Genomic DNA, 20,231 nt, shown 5'->3' on the forward strand with positions numbered 1-20,231 from the left:
ATTACTCACTATTTATAAATTATAACTGCAGCAGATTTTTAAATTTAATTTGTAATAACAAGAAAGTTTCACCATTTTGCCTTACATAAAGTTCACTATAAATTAAACTGTCCTTTAATGCATTCTTAGATATCTGATATTTGTTTCTGTTAATTGTGGCAAACCAAAGTAATTGCATAATTAAATTTTAGGCAATTCCCAAGATGTAGTGACATTTAAAGAGATAAAGTCTCAAATGTGCAAATTTCACATAGTGAAATTTGTACATTTGAGACTTCATCTCTTGGATGTGTATGGCAATGTGTTTGTATCTTCTTACTTTTATTTAATTTATACTTTTATATAAATGACGTTTATCTTGAATACAGTCAACTCTCGATATCTGAATACTTGATATCTCAAACTTTTGATCTCGAAATTTTTGTGAGTCCCGTTAAACCCTTAATCATGGATTATACTCTCAATTACTCGAACATTCGCTATCTCAAGAACTTCTTGGTCCCTTGGAGGTTCGAGATATGGAGAGTTGACGGTATCATAATAAAAGAAATTTATTCTTTTAATTTGTTGCACTTTTAGCGACTGAGTTGTCCATTACATTTGAAGAAAAGAGGTATTTCCGGACTACCAGGGCCGTACCAAGGGCGGGGCCAGCCGGGCCGCGGCCTGAGGTGCCAAAATTGGGAGGGCGCAAAATTCCCCAAATTAATTTATTTATTTTCACATTATGAAACTAATTTGCGTGGCGTCACTTTTATGTTGATAAGAAAATTAATTAAAATTGCGCCTCCTGACGAACTTTAAAATAAAAGCTCATTTACCAAACAGAAGAGCGCCCTTAAACACTAAAAAGTTTTATTTTCTGAACATTATTTTTTATTATGAATCGTGCAAAAAAATTATCTGGTGCTGAATTTAAGAACGACAATTAAAAACCAATAATTATTTATAATATAAACAAATGATTCATTAAATATCATATAAATTAATTTAACGCACACATTAAAAATTATTCTAAAAAGAAAAAAATAAAGACAAAAAGAACTTCGAATTTAAAAAAAGAACGCTTAATTTAAGCGGCTTAAATAAAGAAACAAATGAAATGAAAGCTAAAGAAAGTAAAGTAAGCAAACAATAATAAAAATAAAGAGGGAGAAGAAAAGAAAAAAGAAAAAAGAAATAATAGAAGAGCGCAATTAAAAAATAAAAAGTTGTATTTTCTGAACATTATTTTTTACAATGAATCGTGCAAAAAAATTATCTGGTGCTGAATTTAAGAAGAAAAGAAGAGACCGTCTTGAAAGTGACGCAAAACTAAGAAATTGTTTCAAGAAGTGGTTGGTAACAAACTCTTCTGTGGAAAAACAAATTATTTCAGAGGATATTTGCAATGAAGTTGATAATGATTCAACAGCTGAAGTTGCTGCTACATCTTTAATTACTGACTTAAATTCATATCATCCATTGGAATTAATTAAAGAGGAGATTTTCATTGGCCAAAGTCAAGACGAATTTGGACCAAATGATTCAGAAGCACAAGAAGATAGAAATTCTCAGCTTTCCAAACCAATTGAAATGGGCAACAGTTAATTTCCTCCTGAGTCTCAGAAATTTCAGCAACCTCGGGAGAAAACTTTCAACACAGTGATCCAGCTACATGGCCTAAAATGACAGATAAAACAAGGTGCTTTTTGATTCAGCATGGGCCGGAGCAAGAAAGAAGAGAATTTTTCCCAAACACACTTTTTAGACTTTGACAACAGAATGCGACACTTCAGCTCAAAATGGTATGAAAAAATTCATCCCAATGGTGAAAAATTTGTTCGCTACTGGCTGCTGTACAGCAACAAAAAAGATTCTTTGTTTTGTTTTTGCTGTCTGCTATTTTCAACGACAAAAACCAACAATTTTTCAGAAATTTCAAAAGGATTTTGTGACTGAAAAAACTAAACCCAAGAATTCCAGAACACGAAAACAGCAATGAACACTAAAGATGCTATTCTGATTGGAAAAATCTGGAAAAAAATCTCAAGGAAGGAAAGACCTTGGATTCTGATCTGCAGAGAGTTATCAACGGAGAGATGAAAAAGTGGAGAGATATCTTGAAAGTGATTGTTGATGACGTTTCGTTCTGTGCCAAGAACAATCTTGCCCTTCGGGGTCTCAAAGAGAAGTAATTGGAGAGCAAAACAGTGGCATCTTTCTGAACTTAATTTGAGCTGATAAGCCATTATTATCATTTAGTGGCTGAACATGTTGCATCCGTTAAGGCAAAGAAAACCACAACATCCTATTTTTCTCCTCGAATTCAAAATGAGCTGAGTGAATTACTTGGGCAGAAAGTCAGGAATGAAATTTTGTCAAATGTCAGAGAAGCTAAATACTACTCTGTTTTGTTTGACTGCACTCCAGATGCCTCCCACAAAGAGCAGATGACCCAAATAATCAGGTATGTCCACATCACTGAGGAAACCTGTACAATTGAGGAAAGCTTTGTGGACTTTATTGGATCTCACGAAAAAACTGGAAAGGGCCTTGCAGCTGAAATCATCGAAAAACTGGAGAAGGATGGCCTGAGCATTTCTGATTGTCGGGGCCAAGGTTACGACAATGGAGCCAATAAGTCTGGAAAATATAATGGCGTCCAAGCTCACATCCGTTCTCTAAATGAGTTTGCAAGATTTGTTCCATGTGCAGCTCACACTTTAAACCTTGTTGGTGTCCATGCTGCTGAAGTTTCTCCACTCATGATTACATTCTTTGGAAAAGTTCAAGCCATCTTTAACTTTTTCTCAAGTTCTACCTTAAGATGGGAAAAACTGATGAAAACATTGACCATCTCACTAAGGGAAATAGTGATACAAGATGGTCTGCCAAAAAAGAAGCAATCATCCCACTACACAGACAAATAAAAGAAGTTCTTCAAGTTTTGGAATCCATAATTCACACTCCCAAGACAAATGCTGTCTCAGTTTGCAGTGCAAAAGAGCTCATCATTCAAATTGATTTCAGTTTTCTGTGTTTGTTGGATTTTTGGTGTCAAATTCTTTCTTTAATTGACCGGGAAACAAACTGCTTCAGTCTAAAAACATTTCAATTGACGTTGCAGCAAAAAAAAATGAAAGGACTGAAATCTCCATTCAGAATTTGAGAGATGTTGGGGTGGACAACATTATCAAAGCTGCTGCAGAAACAGCTATCCAAATTGGAATTGAAGGAGACTTTCCTATGAAGATAAAGCGCAAAGTGAAGCAGATGGCACTTTATGAAGCTGAAGATGACTTTTGCCGTTTGTCACCAGAAACAGATTTCGGATCCCAGTGCAGCCTTGTGTTTGACAGCATTCTCACACAAATTGAGTGGCGGTTTGAAGCTATGTCTGCAGTATCCTCAGATTTTGACTTCCTCAGTGGACATTCTCTCTCCAAAAGTTCAGTGGATGAACTTAAGACTAAAGCCAAAAATTTGTTAAAAATTTACAAGGCAGATTTAGATTCTTCAGATTTCCAGTCAGAAACGGCAAGCTTTAAATATCAAGCTGCTGCCATGATGGAAAACTTTGAAAAATCTAGCCCGATGGACATTTTGCAGCTCATTCATAAATACTCATTGACTGATGCTTATCCTAACACGGCAATTGCTATTCGCATCTTCCTCACCTTACCAGTTACAGTTGCCACGTGTGAAAGAAGTTTCAGTAAACTTAAGACCATAAAAAACTATTTGAGATCAACTATGGGCCAAGAACGTTTGTCTTGTCTGGCAGTAGTTTCAATTGAACATGAAGTGGCCAACGCACTTGATTTTGATGATGTCATTAGTGACTTCATTAAAGCCTCCAAAAAAGCCAGAAAAGTGACCTTGAACTGAAGTTTGTGAAACATTGGTGACAAATTGTTCTTTTAACTTGATGCGATAAATTTTGTGATCAATAATTAATTTTTTTTCATGTAAATATATATAATGTGTTTTTTGTATATTTTTTTGAAAGGGGGGCGCAATTTTATTTGCTTGGCCGAAGAGCAAAGTTGGCCTGGTACGGCCCTGCGGACTACTTTAAAAAGATGCTTCAAAATGGCGAAATACTCATTAACTAGCTTCAGACGATGCAGCCATCAAAGACGCGCGAGATTTTTAATTTGCATATGGCGAGATTACACGTCAAGATAAGATGACAGATATCCACATAGATGTCGGTGATGAGTTGGTTTTGTTAATTATTAGTGTTTATAAGCATTTGAAATTAAATTCAGTGATTGTCCTTTAACAATATGCTGCAAGAAAATATAATTTAAACAAAATGGTTTAATGTGTTAAACTTTCAATTTAACAATTTAATATTGTTTTAACTTGATAAGGATCAAGTTTATAAAAGATAATTTTAAATCTGCATACTTTTGAATTTTAGTAAATTTATTAAAATGTTATCGGTTTACACATAATATTATGTTTCCAAATGAATACTTTAATAACTTGTTCTTTGAAAAAAAACTTATTTGTAACAACTGTAAGTATAATTTTCCCTGAAAAATATTCTTCACAACAAAAACTTTGTTTTGCTATTGGTTCAGTTAAATTCTCAAAAAAACCTTTAAATATTATCCAACTAACTTAATGTACTTGATCTTTTTTCGTTTTTATAATGCAATAGTAATATGCAATAAATATCGTTTTCATAATGAATTATGATTCCGGTTTAAATTTGTTCTATTTGTCAGAAAAACTTTCGCTTTTGCGCTCTCTTTATCGAGCTCATTCTTATTATATTGAACTTAAAAAATTCCCTTCTGACAAAAAAAAGAGGAAATTCACCTAGAGCGCGTAAAGAATGTAGGCAATATACCAATAAGCCGGAATAAAAATAAGTCAGTTTAAAAAAAAATCAAAGTGGTTCTAAGTTTGAATATTTTTTCAATATAACTCTCCATAAAAATTATGGACATATGTTTGTCCGCAACATAATATATATTTCATTTTGTTTAAAATCTTTACAGAAAAAGCCGTTTTGATGAAGGACATTAACAAAAAATATCTGTACTTTTAATAATTAATATATCACAAATCTGTACTTCGTTAATCAAAAATATCGATAATCAAAAATCGATAATCAAATATTTTATATAATTTATATTACGAATTAATCCATTTAAAAAAATCTGCAAAAAAACAGCATGCGGCAAAAAAAAAATTACTTTTAAAACTTTCATTATCTGACAAAATAATTATATTTAAAACTTTCGATATCCGTACTTGGAGTATGCGTGTCAAACTTCGGCTTGTCAAAATGCGTGTCAAAGTTCGGCTTTGCGTAAAAACCAAACTCGGGGTGGAACATTGCCAATGAAAAAAGAAAGAAAAAGAACATTTTTTTTTTAACTTTAATTTTTTTAAATTATTTGACTGTTCGTACTGTAATAATATTTGTGCTTAGTTTAATATTCTTTTTGATAACGATTTCACACAAAAATTAAAAAAAAAAGAAGGAAAGAAAAATGAATAAAAAAAGAAAAAGATATAAAATAAAAATAGAGAGTGAAAAAATAAAAAAAAGAAAGAAAGAAAAAAAGCAGAAAACATAAACAAAAAGTTAAAAACCAATTCAAACAAATAAAGAAAAGAAAAAAAACGAAAAAAAAAAAAAAGAAAGAAACAAGAAAAGAGAAAAGAAAAAAAAAAGACAATAAAAAACATTCAAAAATGGAAAATAGTTAAAAAGAATAAGAATAAAGTATAAAAATTGCTCAGTTTTTGAAGAAATGAAAAAGTATAATTTTTAAATTTTATTAATATTAAGGAACGATGTTTGTTTGCTGGCTATTATGATACGATTTCCTTTTTTATTTGAATATTTTTATTTATTATTGTGACTAAGTGTTTCTGTGAAATTTTTTTTATGCTTATTTATTGTTAGGGGCTGTCCCTTAAGGACGTCCCTTTTTTTAGTCAATTTTTGCCCCCTGCCCTCCTCTTCCTTTGTCACCGGTTGTCTTTTTTTTCCAATACCCCCCCCCCCTCCTCCTCCTTATCATTTTTATTAAAAATTTTCAAATTAATTACAGTTTTCTCTGTTTGAATATCATTCAGTAGCTTATTGGGTGTTTTCACGTTTATTTCAGTTGTTTTTTCTTGCAGGCCTCCCCGAAAAAAAAGTTATGTAATATTTCTCATATTCTATATATTAAATTTAAGCATTTCTCATTTTGATTTCAAATATCTAACTCTTTTTTTACCATCGCGTCAAGTTGTAAAGATATTTAGGTTAAATCTTAAGTATTTAGGGTAAAGTCCCTAATATTGTCGAAAAAAAAGTTATTCAAAAGTATGTCAACCTGGGTATTTTTCCTTAAAATTTATTGACAAAAAAATTATGTGAAAAAATGCTAAAAACTCTTTACCCTAAATACTTAAGATTTGAACCTAAATATCTTTACAACTTGACGTGATGGTAAAAAAAGAGTTGCATATTTGAAATCAAAATCGTAATGCTAAACAAAAAACAAATTGTTTGCTCGGCACCAGAAGAAAATTTTATTTTGTTGACCTGTGTAATCGTCAATTGATATGATTTAAATAGGGCATGAAATAGGCCATTACGGCCATATACATTTTTATAGTCAATTTAAGTATCGCGCATTTATAAAAAAAACACAATAAAAAAGCTCAAGTTGCTATATGTTACTTTTACTTACATTACTTTTGTAAAACATCAAAAGTTATGTTTTCCGCGTTAGCTTGTCTTTTGAGCTTGTGCATAACATATTACTTGCTTTTACTTCTCTCAACTAGATGTAAAATATTCATAAAAAAAATACAAAGAATAAAGTCTTTTTTAGATTGATAAATTTTATTTTGTATTATTTTTGTAGAGTGCTTTAAAGAAATAAAGATTTTTTATGCGTACAGATTGCATAAAAGACGATTTTTTGGGGGAGGGTGTGTGGGGAAAGGGATGTTTTACCGTTTTTAAAAGAAGGTGATTTTTAAGTTATAGTCGGTATTTTGACACAATTCAGGCGGGTGAATTTTAGTTTTTAAAGGCCTTTTTCTTTTTTCTTTTTAAAAAGCGGTACTTTATACAGATTCCACACACCACCGAACCACCCACCACCCACCATAATAATTAGTAATTTGATTTATAACGTTCAAAGTGTCCTAGGCTTTTTTTTTTAAATTTTATTTTAGGTGCCACAAAAAGTGATTAAGCCTTATCAAAGAACACCGCGGAAGAGCATTTGAAAGGAAGTTTACGCCTCTTTCCTTACTGATGTTGTAAAACTTCCCCAGAGGTGGCGTTAAACAAGGGATCTTTAGCTTCTGAGGACAAACGCTCTAACCGCTGCGTTTCGGCTTAAACGCACTTACTTAAACATAGCGGTGGAATTTATGACCTCAAAATCATTAGTTCTTTATTTTTATTGCTAACTTTATTTTTAAATAGTTCAAATTTAGCACAAAAATTTGTCCTCACTTTTTGCCTTTCATTATTCAATAACGTATTTAAATCAAGAAAAAATTGGGGAATAGTGCAAATATTTATATCAAATCTTTTTATATATAGTTTTACAGTTTTCAGTAATTTGTAGGCCAATTTGATAGATATTGACGAACACGACAATAAACATCAATATGCTTAGCAAATAACAGGATAAAACAGTTTTAAAAAATTTTGAAAACAAATGATCATTGTTGCTACTTACAGTTATAATAAAAAAACTCAAAAAATATACCAAAAAAAAGTGTTTTTCAAGGGGGTTTGAAAATTTGAAAGATCTGCTTGACAATACTTTACTATAAAGTTGTATAAAACAACTGCCTAAGTAAAACATAAAATTTTACCCATTAATTATAAAATAACTTATCTTTTGAAAATTTTCCAAAGTTTCCGGAAAATTTACCGAGTTGAAAATTTCCAAGGAAATTTTCCACCCTTGGAAAAATCATTCGACCCTTGGAAAAATCATTCGATGTTTTGAAATTTTTAATAGTTAATTATTTTTTTAATATAACAATTATAGTTATTGTATTATATTATAACAATAGTTATAGTTATTATAATAAAACAATAATTAACAATTAAGAAATTAAAAATATAGCCAAATTAATATCACTGTCGTAAGAACACTGAGGGGGGGGGGTTGGAGGGGACAATTGTCACTTCCCCCTCCAAGTTTCTTTAAATTTCATTTTTTTTTAATTCTATTTCTTACTGCCCTCGCCCGCTCTAAATTCTGTTTCCACCCCCCCACCCCCAACGTTTTTGACCTTCCCACGGGACTGACTATTATTACAAAACTGTTATGTCACATTTGTTTTAAACAAATATGACATAACTGTTCAAAAAAATGTTGATGTAAAATAAATGTATTTAGAAGATTTAATAAGTAATAATACAAAAAGGAAAAAAACAAATAACAAGGATATAGTTTATATATAATTTTGAAATTAAGGCAAAAATTAATTAAACTTAAAAAAACTCTTAATCTCTGGGCAACAAATTTTCCCCAAACTTTCTTCTATTAGGGGGCATTAAAATACAAAGTGTTGAAACAAGTTTCAATTTTTAGATTGAATTGATTCCGGCTTTTAAATCTCTTATAATATATGGTAAAGTTAACATTTTTTCTTTCTGCTTTTTGGATAAAACTGATGCTTCAATCACGGGACCATCATAGTCACAACGATAAAACATGTTACGAGAACCCAAGGGGCGAATTAAGTAATCGCGAATTGAAAATTCCGTAAGTTTCTGGTCTTGAAATTTTGTTTTTCTTGAAAACCATTTTTGCGCGTTTTTTTCGGACCCTTCATAAAAGTTTTACAAATTTTATGACCAGAATATTTTACGGAATTTTTAATTCGCGATCACTTAATTCGCCCCTTAGAACCACGTTTGAACTCAATTTTGGCGATGTTTTTCATATGAAGACTTATCATCGAGTACCTCTTTAAATGGTTATATATAGTTAAAAGTGATTAAACAGTATACAGTCAGTGATACACATAAATATTTTAGTATAAATTTTGTTGTTAAGTTTAATACATGTCAATTTAGTTGTTGATATTAAGTATGAGGTATTTTAATTTATTTTTCAAGTTGGAAGGATTATTTAATACTTTAAGTTCTATTTTTTTGATATTATTTTGTTTTATGCGTACGGACCCTGGTAGGATATAGAAAACCGTCAGAACTTTGTTGTTCTTTTAGGCAGTGTGAAGTTGCCTGTTGCTCTTGTTATATATCTATTAGAGTTAACTTGAAAGAAGTTATCTAAAAAATGCGATGGGACTAGTCCAAGTTTGTATTTAAATATAAATGCAAAAAAAATATGTTTTTGACATTTAAATAGTACTCAATTTGGATTTGTGTGTACTTGCCTATGTAATATTAGCGTACGTAAGATAACTTTGGATGTAAGAAAAATAAAGCAATTTAAGATTATGTTGAGACAACAAACGTTTAACCTTATAGAGTATCCCAATATTTTTTGAAATTTTGGTGGTTATTGTACTTATATGGGCTCTCCAAGATATATTTTGCTCAATAAGGATCCCAAGAAATTTAGTTGTTTTCTGTCTTTATGTTTACCTTATCTATTTTTAGTGAGGAAAGGATAGTTGGTATACTAATTTTTTTTTATTTTGAATGAAACAGTATTTATTTTGTTTTTTCTGTATTTAGTGATAAAATATTTAATTTCAACCATATATTTAAGCTTTTAAGCTCTTTGTTCATACATTCATAACGATCTTTGAGGAATAAAATAAGTTTGTTTCATCGGCAAACATGACATCAAGTTTATCCGATGCTTTTGTAAGATCGTTAATATATAGAAGAAACAGAAGAGGTCCAAGAATGGAACCTTGGGGGACACCGCACTCAACTCTTAGTAGTTTTGAGTGTTTATAATTATCTGAAAAAACACATTGTTGTCTGTTGCTTAGTTTTTGAACCAGTCAAAGGTTATGTTTTTTATCCCATAGCTTTCCATTTTTTTAAGTAAGATATTATGATTTACACTATTAAACGTTTTTGACAGGTCTATAAAGATGCCTTGAGCATACTGTTTTTTATCAAAAGAATCACTTATATTGTTAACTAGATCTAGGATTGCGTGTTCAGTTGAATATTGTTTTTGGAAACCGAATTGATTAAAATACTCATACAATCTGTTTTAGATGATTCTTTCGAGAGGCTTAGAAAAGGTATATAGTTAGAGATAGTTAATAACTATACACCGAGATAGGTGTATAGTTATTAACTAAGTAGGGGAAAGGCGCCTAAGGCGCTTTTATTTTTAATTCTCTATCATAGTGCTTTTAGAATATTTTTATAAATTCATTATAAGCGGAGTTGGTATGCCCAAGGTTGCATTCTTGGTAAATCATATCCCACCTTACCGTCGATAGTGAGTCTTTAAACTCTTGAATAGTAAAATTATTAATTTTTCGTTTATAGACTTTGATTTCAGAGCTATTACTTTTTGTATCTTGAAAAAAGAAAAGTATATCGGAAAGTGGTCGGATATATTCGTTTTGACTAGACCTGCTTTTAATGAAGAGTCATAAAATGAATTAGTCAATATGTTGTCTATTCCAGTGATTGAATTAAGTGTTACCCGGGTCGGTTTGTTTATTATAAGAAAGATGTAGTGTTGGAACATATCTTCGAAAAAGTTTTGGTAACATCATCTTCATTGGTACTGTAGACAGTTTATATTAATGTCTCCAATACAGAATAATATTTTGTGCTCTTTGTTATTTTTTAGAAACTTTTGTTTTAGGTGATTTGAAAAGTTTTTTACATCGCCTTCAGGTGGTCTGTAACAGGTGGGCATATTTTTTAACTTTTTGTTTATTATTTCAACTGTAAAGACCTCACCATCGGCATCAGAAACCGAAAGATTGTCTCTAAAATTAGTTGTCAAATTATTATGAATATATGTTATAATTCCACCTCCTCGTTTTTGAACTTTTCGCTCATAAGATATTAGTATGTAGTTTGGAAATAATAGGTTTGAACTTATTCTGGATGATTCGTCAGTATACCAAGTTTCTGTAAAGCAAATCATACTGAACAAATAGTTACATTCTATAAGAAAATGTTTTAGTTTGTCAATGTTGTTAATGATACTTCTTATATTTATGTGTATCACCGTAAAGTTATTATTTAATGATTTTAATTCACTTCTAAAAGTTCCTAATTCAAAAAACCGCGAGTTAAAATTATTTTCATTAAAAAAAATGCAAATCTGGATCGTAAGAGTTATTAAGTAAAAAGTTATTAGCCGATTTGAAAACACAACAAGTTATTAGCCGATTTGAAAACAAGTGTAGCTTTTCGTAATCTGTTGTTTGTTTAGCCATTAGTTAAGAGAATTGAACCTGTCATTTCGAAAAAGTGCACAAGTCCATTTACTAAAACTTTTCAAAATCAACAAAAATATGATTTTTATTAAAATAATGTCTAGGCTGCTAAAGAAATTAAACATAGAAGTAGATAAATAAAGAACGTATATAACTTATGTACTTTTTATTTTTTATAAAAAAAACATAAATCATACAGAAATTTTTAATTCAAACTTATAAACTAACTGCTAAAAGTTTTGGACTTTTCGAAATGACAGGTTCAATTAACCTTGCTTCGATCGCTATTAACTTACGTAAAACTTTTTCTTAATTATATTCAAAAAATTTTCTTATTTTCTAAGTTCGCGAAAAACTTTATTAAATTTAATTGTTGCGTATTTACCTTGGTTGCGAAGATTTTTTACTTCTTCCCAAAGTTTCTTTCTCTCTTCCATCTTCCATAGCAAAGTCTTCATTTATATATATTCCACTTCCTTTTAGGTTTTTAAGTGAACTTATAATTTTAATTTTATCTTGGTAGTTTAAAAGTTTCACTACGATAGTTCTTGGTGTTTTGTCTTCTTTATACGACCCAACTCGATGCGCTCGTTCCACAATAATTTCAGTTGAAATTTTAAGGTTGCTTGAAAATATTTTTTTCACAGATTTCTCACAATCACTCCAACTTTCTCCTGGTAAATCTTTCAGACCGTTGACTCTAATGTTGTTACAACGAGAGCAGTTTTCTAGTCAGTATTTTTTTTATTTATATTTTTAATTTCAAGATCATATTTCTTTCTTATTTGTGTTAATTCTTCCTTTATTTTTTCTTCTTGAAAGTTGAGACTTTCTCTCACACCGTTTAAGTCTTTTTCAATATTTCGCATATTTACTTTGTTTACATTTAATTCATTTTCTATTTTGTCGAGTCTATCAGTAATTATTTTTATATTTCCACTCACTATTTGTGTAAAGTTCTTTTCTTGGTCTTTTAATAACCTTTCTGTTTCTTTAAGCAAAGTTCTTTTTTGTTCTTCAAACTTGTTTGTAATAATATTTTCGTTATTTCCATTTTTTAATTAATATTCTTGAAGAACAGTCGAAAACACGTGCGTTCGCGCCAAAAACTCGCGGCAAAAACCATTAATTGCCATTAATCATATTTATATCAGAAACGTCAGTAAACTCCAATTTTTGTTTTGAGCGGATAAAATTTCACACCAAATAGTGATTTCAGATTTGTCCCGATATTCTTGCAAAAACAAATAAATAATAATAACACAAAAATAGTTACATTTTGAAATAAAATATTACTTTTAAAAAAAGTCAAAATTTCATAGTAAATTTTGACTTTTTTTAAAAGTAATATTTTATTGTATGTATGTAAATTTATGTAAATCATGTATGTAAATTTTTTCAAGAGAAAAAATTTACATACATCGATATATTTTTTAAAAACGTACATTTATTACGGTTAGATACGTAGCCAAGATTTTGGAAAAATTTATTGCGAAAAATTGAAGTAAATTTACTTGTTATTGTTTCATAAGGCGTTTTGAATACCGCTTTCATCTATAAAAAAGCCTCTACATTTTTTCCGACAAAAAATACAGCACAAATACTTATTTTTTTAAATCAATCATTTTTTTCTCCAATCAATAATATAATTAAGATAGTAACGTTTATATATAATTAAATATTTTAATTACAAATCTCTTGTAAAACTGCAATCAAACAATATATACATCAAATAGTGCTTTTCTCGAAATACGTAAAAAGCAACTTAAGGCGTTTTGAAAAACGGCTGTAGAGTGGCAAAAGTAACAATTCCCAGATGGCAAACACAAGTTTCTTGCTATTGGTTGCCATTTGACTCTTTCGGGACCATAGCCCCGTTTTTATTACCCGTTTTTACCAACTCTCGATATATAGTTTAAGACTAAAAGATTTATAATTTATGAAAATACGAGCGAGAAATGAATATTTATATTGGTCCAAAAAAGTGGTGAAAATTGAGCGTTTTACCTTATACAGAATTTAAGACTTTTATGACATTTCTTATTGAATATCTTCATGATTTTGCTCAGCCGGTTTGTTTCAAATTGTTTTAATAAAATAAAAAAACGCCCGTAACTTGGACAACCTTCAAACTTGGATCAAAAGAACTAGAACTTTTTCAAAGTGTTTAAATTCATAAATATCCTAAAAAACATATTTTTTTTTACTCAAAGTTATAATGTTCTTCACTTAATAAGTAAAAGAAAACAAAAAGAAAACTATATGCTGGTAGTTGTAGCTGTATTCCTTCTATTTTCTTGAGGAATATTCTATTGTCTAAATGTGTATGTAATAGTTAAAACAATTCAAGCACCGAGCGAAGTCTTAAAAATAGCATTCAAGAACTTGAGGTTTTACAGGTCTAGTTACAATTAAATTAGGATTCCATAGTATAACGCAATTATATTATATTAAACTATATAACATAAAATCTTGATAGATGCATTACATTTAAAATAAATTTTCAAAGTTAGTTTGTCGTACTCAGTGAAAAATCACTGTGGACAATAAACAAACTTTTGTTAATTAATTTAATCGTTTATCTTGCAGACCAGATTTTTCAAAATATCTTGATTGTTCAAACTATTAACCGACTTACGACAATTTCTTGAAAAGTAACTTTATAATATGGATGGTTAAGCGCCAAACAAGCCTATACAATAAAGTTGAAAAAAATTAGTTTGTATTAAAAAATGATTTATGCAGTGTTTCTTTGCAAACACCAAAATACTATATAATTAAAATTTTTAAGTGCATTGAACTGTAATTACTTTTAATTTTTTCGGTTTAGTGGCTTTTGTTAAAGACTTTTAAACTTTGCGTCTAATTACCTCATTTCAGCATATTCGTTGTATAGGCTAGTTTGGCGCTTAACCATCCTTATAGTCATAAGGAACAGATCAATATATTTTACTTATGATTGCAGTGAGTAATACAAAATTTAAAATGCGAAATTTTGATGCTAGGTGATTGGATAGATTTTCTTTTCCGTTCCTTTCCGCTGGAAATTTGAAAAAAGTGGAAATCCGCCGTTAACTAATTTTAAATGAATGTTTTATTTTTGTATATATATTTTATTATTGTATATTTATAATTTATTATTGTGTATAATATACACAATAATAAGTTAAATATATACAATATAATATATATTATATAAAAATGACTATAATATATACTTGAATACCATATTCGTAAAATACCAGATGCGTACAAGGAATAAATTTGGTATGTATAAATACATACATAATAGCTTGATTTAAATACCATTTCTTTAAAGGGCAATTTTTTTAAGCGTCTATATTCACCAATTTTTCGATAAGATTTTGCATAAATTTAATAAAATAATTAATTATATTTTTTATAATTTCAAGACGGTTTCGCCTTGCCCTTATTTGTGTTGTTTTTAACAATTTTTGAATATATGTTTAATTTCAATTTTTTAGTGGCCAAACAAGACAAGCGCAGGGGAGCATATGTCCCTCTGCTCCCGCCCTGTGTACGGGCCTGGTTTAAATGGGTTTTACTAAAAACTCGTTTATTTATTTTAAAATAGCATGTGAAGAAATTATATTATGGAAAAAATATTAAACAATATTTGGATTTTTAAATCACAAATATTTTTCATAAGAATGAAATGTTTTCAGCAACATGTCATCTTTTTCAATTTTTCTGCAAATTCTGAGCAGCTATATTTTCTTAAATTAAATTTACCGAACAAAATAACTGCCAAAGTTGTAAGTTGGGATTTGTAAGTTGGGATTGAAAGTTGTAAGTTGGGATTGTAAGATGGGATTTCCCTTCCGTCCAAATATCATTGGCAATCGAAAACAATTGCCAAAATTATATTACACAAAGGAAAAAAATTTTTTTCCTTTGTGTAATATAAATTAGTTCTCCGAATTTTGTCGAACAATTCATTGTCATCGAATGTGATTTCTATTGACTTTTTCAAAAAAGTTATAGTTTCACTAATTTCAATTCATTTAACTTTACAGTTAAGTAAAGACCATTTAAAAACTTCAACCCTATTAAACTGACGCGTCCACTCATCTATATACTCTAGACAGACACTGTTTACTTCTTTCAGAATTGGTTTTTCAAATTATGACTTCGTTCTTTGGTAACATGCAAATGCTATCTTACCGTGAAAGGTAGAAATTTTTCTTCTTTTCTAGATTTTATCTAGTCTTTCAAACCCTTTAATACTACGGCAACTTCAGCACCAGAAATACCATCTTTATCAATTTTTTTACCGTGTTATATAAAAATTGGCTTGACTGTGAACAAAAAACAATACTATTTCATCCATTTCGTTATTTAAAAAGTTGAATTATTTTTCGTTATTGAAAAAGTTTGGGACAATTTTCTAAGCTTAAAAAGTATGATCACTAGTGACTGATATAACTTAAGCACTTTTTCGATAGCTGGAAGTAAGACCAACCATCGAACTTTTGAGAATCCTAGCAATTTTTGATATTCCACACCGGCCTCATCCAGAAATTTTCTGAACTAGAAACTCGAACAGTAAAACGGTAAAAAAATAAATAAATTTGAAGAATAATTATCTCCACATCAATAGATAAACAACCAGATGCAATGTTTATTGCGTTTAATAAAATATGAACATTGCAACCGATACCAATGATTTCACGGTTTAGCTTAACGATTAACTTTTTGTGAATTTTAAACCTCCGAAATTGGTATTGGTGTTGTCTGCAGATATAGCCAAAACTTTTGAAGAAATTTTGTTAGCACTACAGGCCCGTAGCAATCGTGGGGGCAGCAGGGGCATTAGACCCCAATAATTTTTCAAATAAATAATTTTCAAAAAATGACTGAAAAAATGACTAAAAAAAAAAAAGGTCCTCAATACTATTTCGGGGTAGTACTGCTCCCTCCCCCAATATAATTTTTGTTTCTACGGGACTGCACAAAATCATTTAAAGATAACTTCTGAAAAAATATCTGATGTTTCTCCATTTACACAATCCACGTTAATCAGCTGAATTTGCACTCCCTCTTTAACATCAAAATAACGAGCCAAAATTGAATATATTTTAACGTCATTGTGGTTTAATGCATCAGAAAGAATTGACACATATGATGCTTTTAATAAAGCATTTTCTGAGTTAGTTTCACAATATTTCTTGTAATAATTGTGAACACGTTTACAATTATTGCTTCACATTTTGTACGCGCACAAGCAAATCTTGGGTTATAAAATTTCTTAATTAGCTTTGATGTACAATCAGCCCTTCTAAAGCTATGGTTGTGTTTGTGTGGAATGCCATTGTTCCTTCTTGAATTGCTAACATTTTTTCATTTTAATCAAAGCTCTGACTCTTCATCAACTTTGTGATTTTGTTTGATGATATAGAAGTATCTAATGCCATTTTGTGTTTGATAGATTTGCAATGATTTTCGATTGCAGACCGTCCACGACTACTAATGTCAAATAGGCTTTGACAGACAGTACATTTGAGGAGCTCATTTTTGATCTGCGTTAAGAAAGGAAACATTTTCTTTAAATTATCATTAAATGTGTTTAACCTTCTCTTCTTACTATTCATTTTTTGAATTTGATGCAGAAATAGTTATAAAAACTTACTTATTTATGAACACTTATTTTTATGAACTTCTTATTAAAATAAATCGCAAAGCGTTATTTACAATAATTAGGGGGAAAAAAAAACATTATAAAGCAAACAAAATTTGCGTAAAATGTTGCGTTGAAAAATCTTTTGAAATAATTTTTTTTTCTTCTCTTATGGGAATTTTAAAAACTTTTTTTTTTAAATGTTTACGGGAATTAATTAACTTAGTTTCGTGTTTTATCGTTAAGTTTATTGGAATTTTATTCATTTTGTTTTGCAACTATATTTTAGAAAATTCATTTATTAATTCTTTCAAATAATATTTTTGGAAATAAATTTTATTTACTTTTTTTTAATATATAAAAGCGTGCCCAAACGCGTGCACAAACGCGTACAAACCCCAAACGCGCAAAACTACCGTCAAACACTTACTGTACGCGCCAAATGCGTACGTATGGTCACTTTAATATATTGTATATATTATATATATAATATATTATATATATTGTATATATTATATATATATTATATTGTATATATTTTTTTTTCTTCTCTTATGGGAATTTTAAAAACTTTTTTTTTTAAATGTTTACAGGAATTATTTTTTGCGTGGCGAACGTCGTGGTGAACAGACGCGTTTTCTTACAGTTAAATATATTTTGGAATTTTTTTAATTCGTTAAATAAAAATTGATATGTCTAAATCAGAAGAGTTAGTTTCGATTGCTATGTTGAGAGAGCTACTAAATATTCAAAAAGAAACAATTTTGTCTTTTTTTCATGAAGCATTATCGAACATAAATGAGAGGTTTGATAACTTTCAATCTAGTTTTAAAGAAGTTCGGCGAGAACTCGACAAAATGAAATCTGGATTAAATTTTGTTGGCGGTGTATTCAACGATAAAGCTAGAGCAGTTGAGGAAAAAATTAATAAAGTTCACGACGATTTATCAAATGTATGAAAAATGCAGGGTAAAATATCTTCTGACAATATTGAATTAAAATTAAAAAGCGTTGATATTGAAGACCGTAACAGAAGAAACAATTTAAGAATTGACGGGGTCGTTGAAAATAACGAAGAAAAGAATATGGAAATCACAAAAAAAAAAGGTAAAGCAACTATTTAAAGATAATCTTGGTATTGAAAAAGATATTTTAATTGATCGGGCTCTATTTTTCAAGAAACTCAAATGAACTTAATTAACACACCGTATATTGATCCTTTTGAATTTAAAGTAATTGCAGATGATGGCTCATTTTCTGTATTACACATAAACATTAGAAGCATGCAGCAAAATTTTGATAAACTTAAAGAATTTTTAAATATTTTAAACTACACGTTCGACATCATATCTATTTCAGAGACTTGGCATGATACAGAAAGTTCTCTTGAATTAAATTCTAATTATATATTACCATTTTATAAACTAATAAGTCAACCAAGAGGAAATGGGAAAAAAGGAGGAGGATTAGGAATTTATGTCTTAGAAAACTATGCTTTCAAGATAAAAAATATACTATGCTTTTCAAATGATAATTATGAAAGTCTTTTCATTGAAATTATTAATAAAAAATACCGAAACATTTTAGTTGGATGTGTTTATCGTCCACCGAGTGGAAAAAAAAAAATTTCGAAACTTTTATCAAAAATACGATTATGAAAATAAATAAAGAAAATAAGACATTATATATAACTGGTTAACACAAATCTTGATGCTCTTTCTAACACAAAATTTCCAAAAATAAAATCTTTTTTTGATATGCTTTTTAAACTTAATGTCTTGTCAACTATTAATAAACCAACGCGAGTAACAAAAACCTCTGCAACAGCAATAGACAATATTTTTATCAATAATTATTTAGAAACGACATTTGAAACCGGTATATTTTTGACAGATATTAGCGATCATAAAAATATTCATAAAAATAAAAAACTTTAAATCTATGTCTGATTGTCATTCAAAAATTATACATTTAAAAAAACGAAATTTAAAATTGAGTAACACTAATAAATTAACAAGTAAACTAAAACAAGAAGCATGGAACAACGTATATAAATGTAAAGATACTAATGAAGCTTACAATGCCTTTTTAAGTACATTTTTGGAGTACTTTAATGAAACCTGAGATAATAACAACTAAGTCAAAAGCAATTGCTAATCCGTGGATGGATAAATCGTTATTAAAGTGCTCAAAAAAAAAAAAAACTTTACAATAAATTTTTGAAAAATAGAAACAATGATAATGAAAAAAATTACAAAAATTATAAATTTTTTTATCAAGATCTCATTAAAAATGCAAAAAAAAATATTACAGTAATCAAATTAACAAATGCAAAATTGATACCAAAAAAACATGGTCCATCAATAATCTCATAATGGGAAGAGAAAAACTAAATTCACCTTCTCTTCCTAAACGAATTGTTATTGAAAATAACGATATATTTTTTCAAAAACTAATTTCAGAAGAATTCAATAAATATTTTACAAATATTGGTCCAAATCTAGTAAATAAGATTGTACAAACATCTGTATCATTTAAAAACTATCTTAAAACCACGAATAACGTTAACATGATTGAGTATGAATTAGGCTATGAAGAATTAGAGGCACCCTTTGCCTACTTAAAAAAATAAGGCTCCAGGATTTGATGAGATATCTAGTGATATAGTTATTGCAAACAAACACATAATAGACCCCTTATTCATATACTTAAGCTCTCATTAAATTCTGGGATATTTCCGGATGTACTTAAATTGGCAAAAGTAATTCCATTATACAAATGTAATGATCATTCTGACATTACAAACTACAGGCCTATATCAATACTTTATGTATTTTCAAAACTCTTCTAATGTGTAGTTTATAATAGAATCTATGATTACTTCATTAAAAACAATTTTTTTTACCCAAATCAGTTTGGCTTTCAAAAAAATCTCTCTACAGAGCATGCAATCATTGAAATAGTAAATCAAATAACTAATGGTTTTGAAAATAATAAATTTACTTTAGGAGTGTTTCTTGATTTATCAAAAGCATTCGATACAGTGGACCATTGCATTCTCTTAGATAAATTAAGGCATTACGGAATAATAAAACTTATTATTTGATTAAAAGCTATCTTACAAACAGAAAACAATATGTAAATAATGTCCAATCTGGAGTATTAAATGTCATATGTGGAATCCCGCAAGGATCGATTCTTGGTCCACTTCTTTTTCTAATATATATAA

The 20,231-nt window shown here is 29.2% G+C and overlaps 1 protein-coding gene across 1 annotated transcript; it reads left to right on the forward strand.

Moving 5' to 3' along the window:
• Nucleotides 1-1,239: 1,239 nt before the first annotated feature.
• On the forward strand, nt 1,240-3,870 carry LOC136082505 (zinc finger MYM-type protein 1-like). The gene is made up of 3 exons (XM_065801913.1): nt 1,240-1,585; nt 2,245-2,868; nt 3,110-3,870. Exons 1-3 carry the CDS (start codon nt 1,240-1,242, stop codon nt 3,868-3,870), a joined length of 1,731 nt encoding a protein of 576 aa, XP_065657985.1.
• The last annotated feature ends 16,361 nt before the right edge of the window (nt 3,871-20,231 follow it).

The sequence above is a fragment of the Hydra vulgaris genome, chromosome 07, assembly GCF_038396675.1.
Source record: "Hydra vulgaris chromosome 07, alternate assembly HydraT2T_AEP".
Taxonomy (NCBI): Eukaryota; Metazoa; Cnidaria; class Hydrozoa; order Anthoathecata; family Hydridae; genus Hydra; species Hydra vulgaris.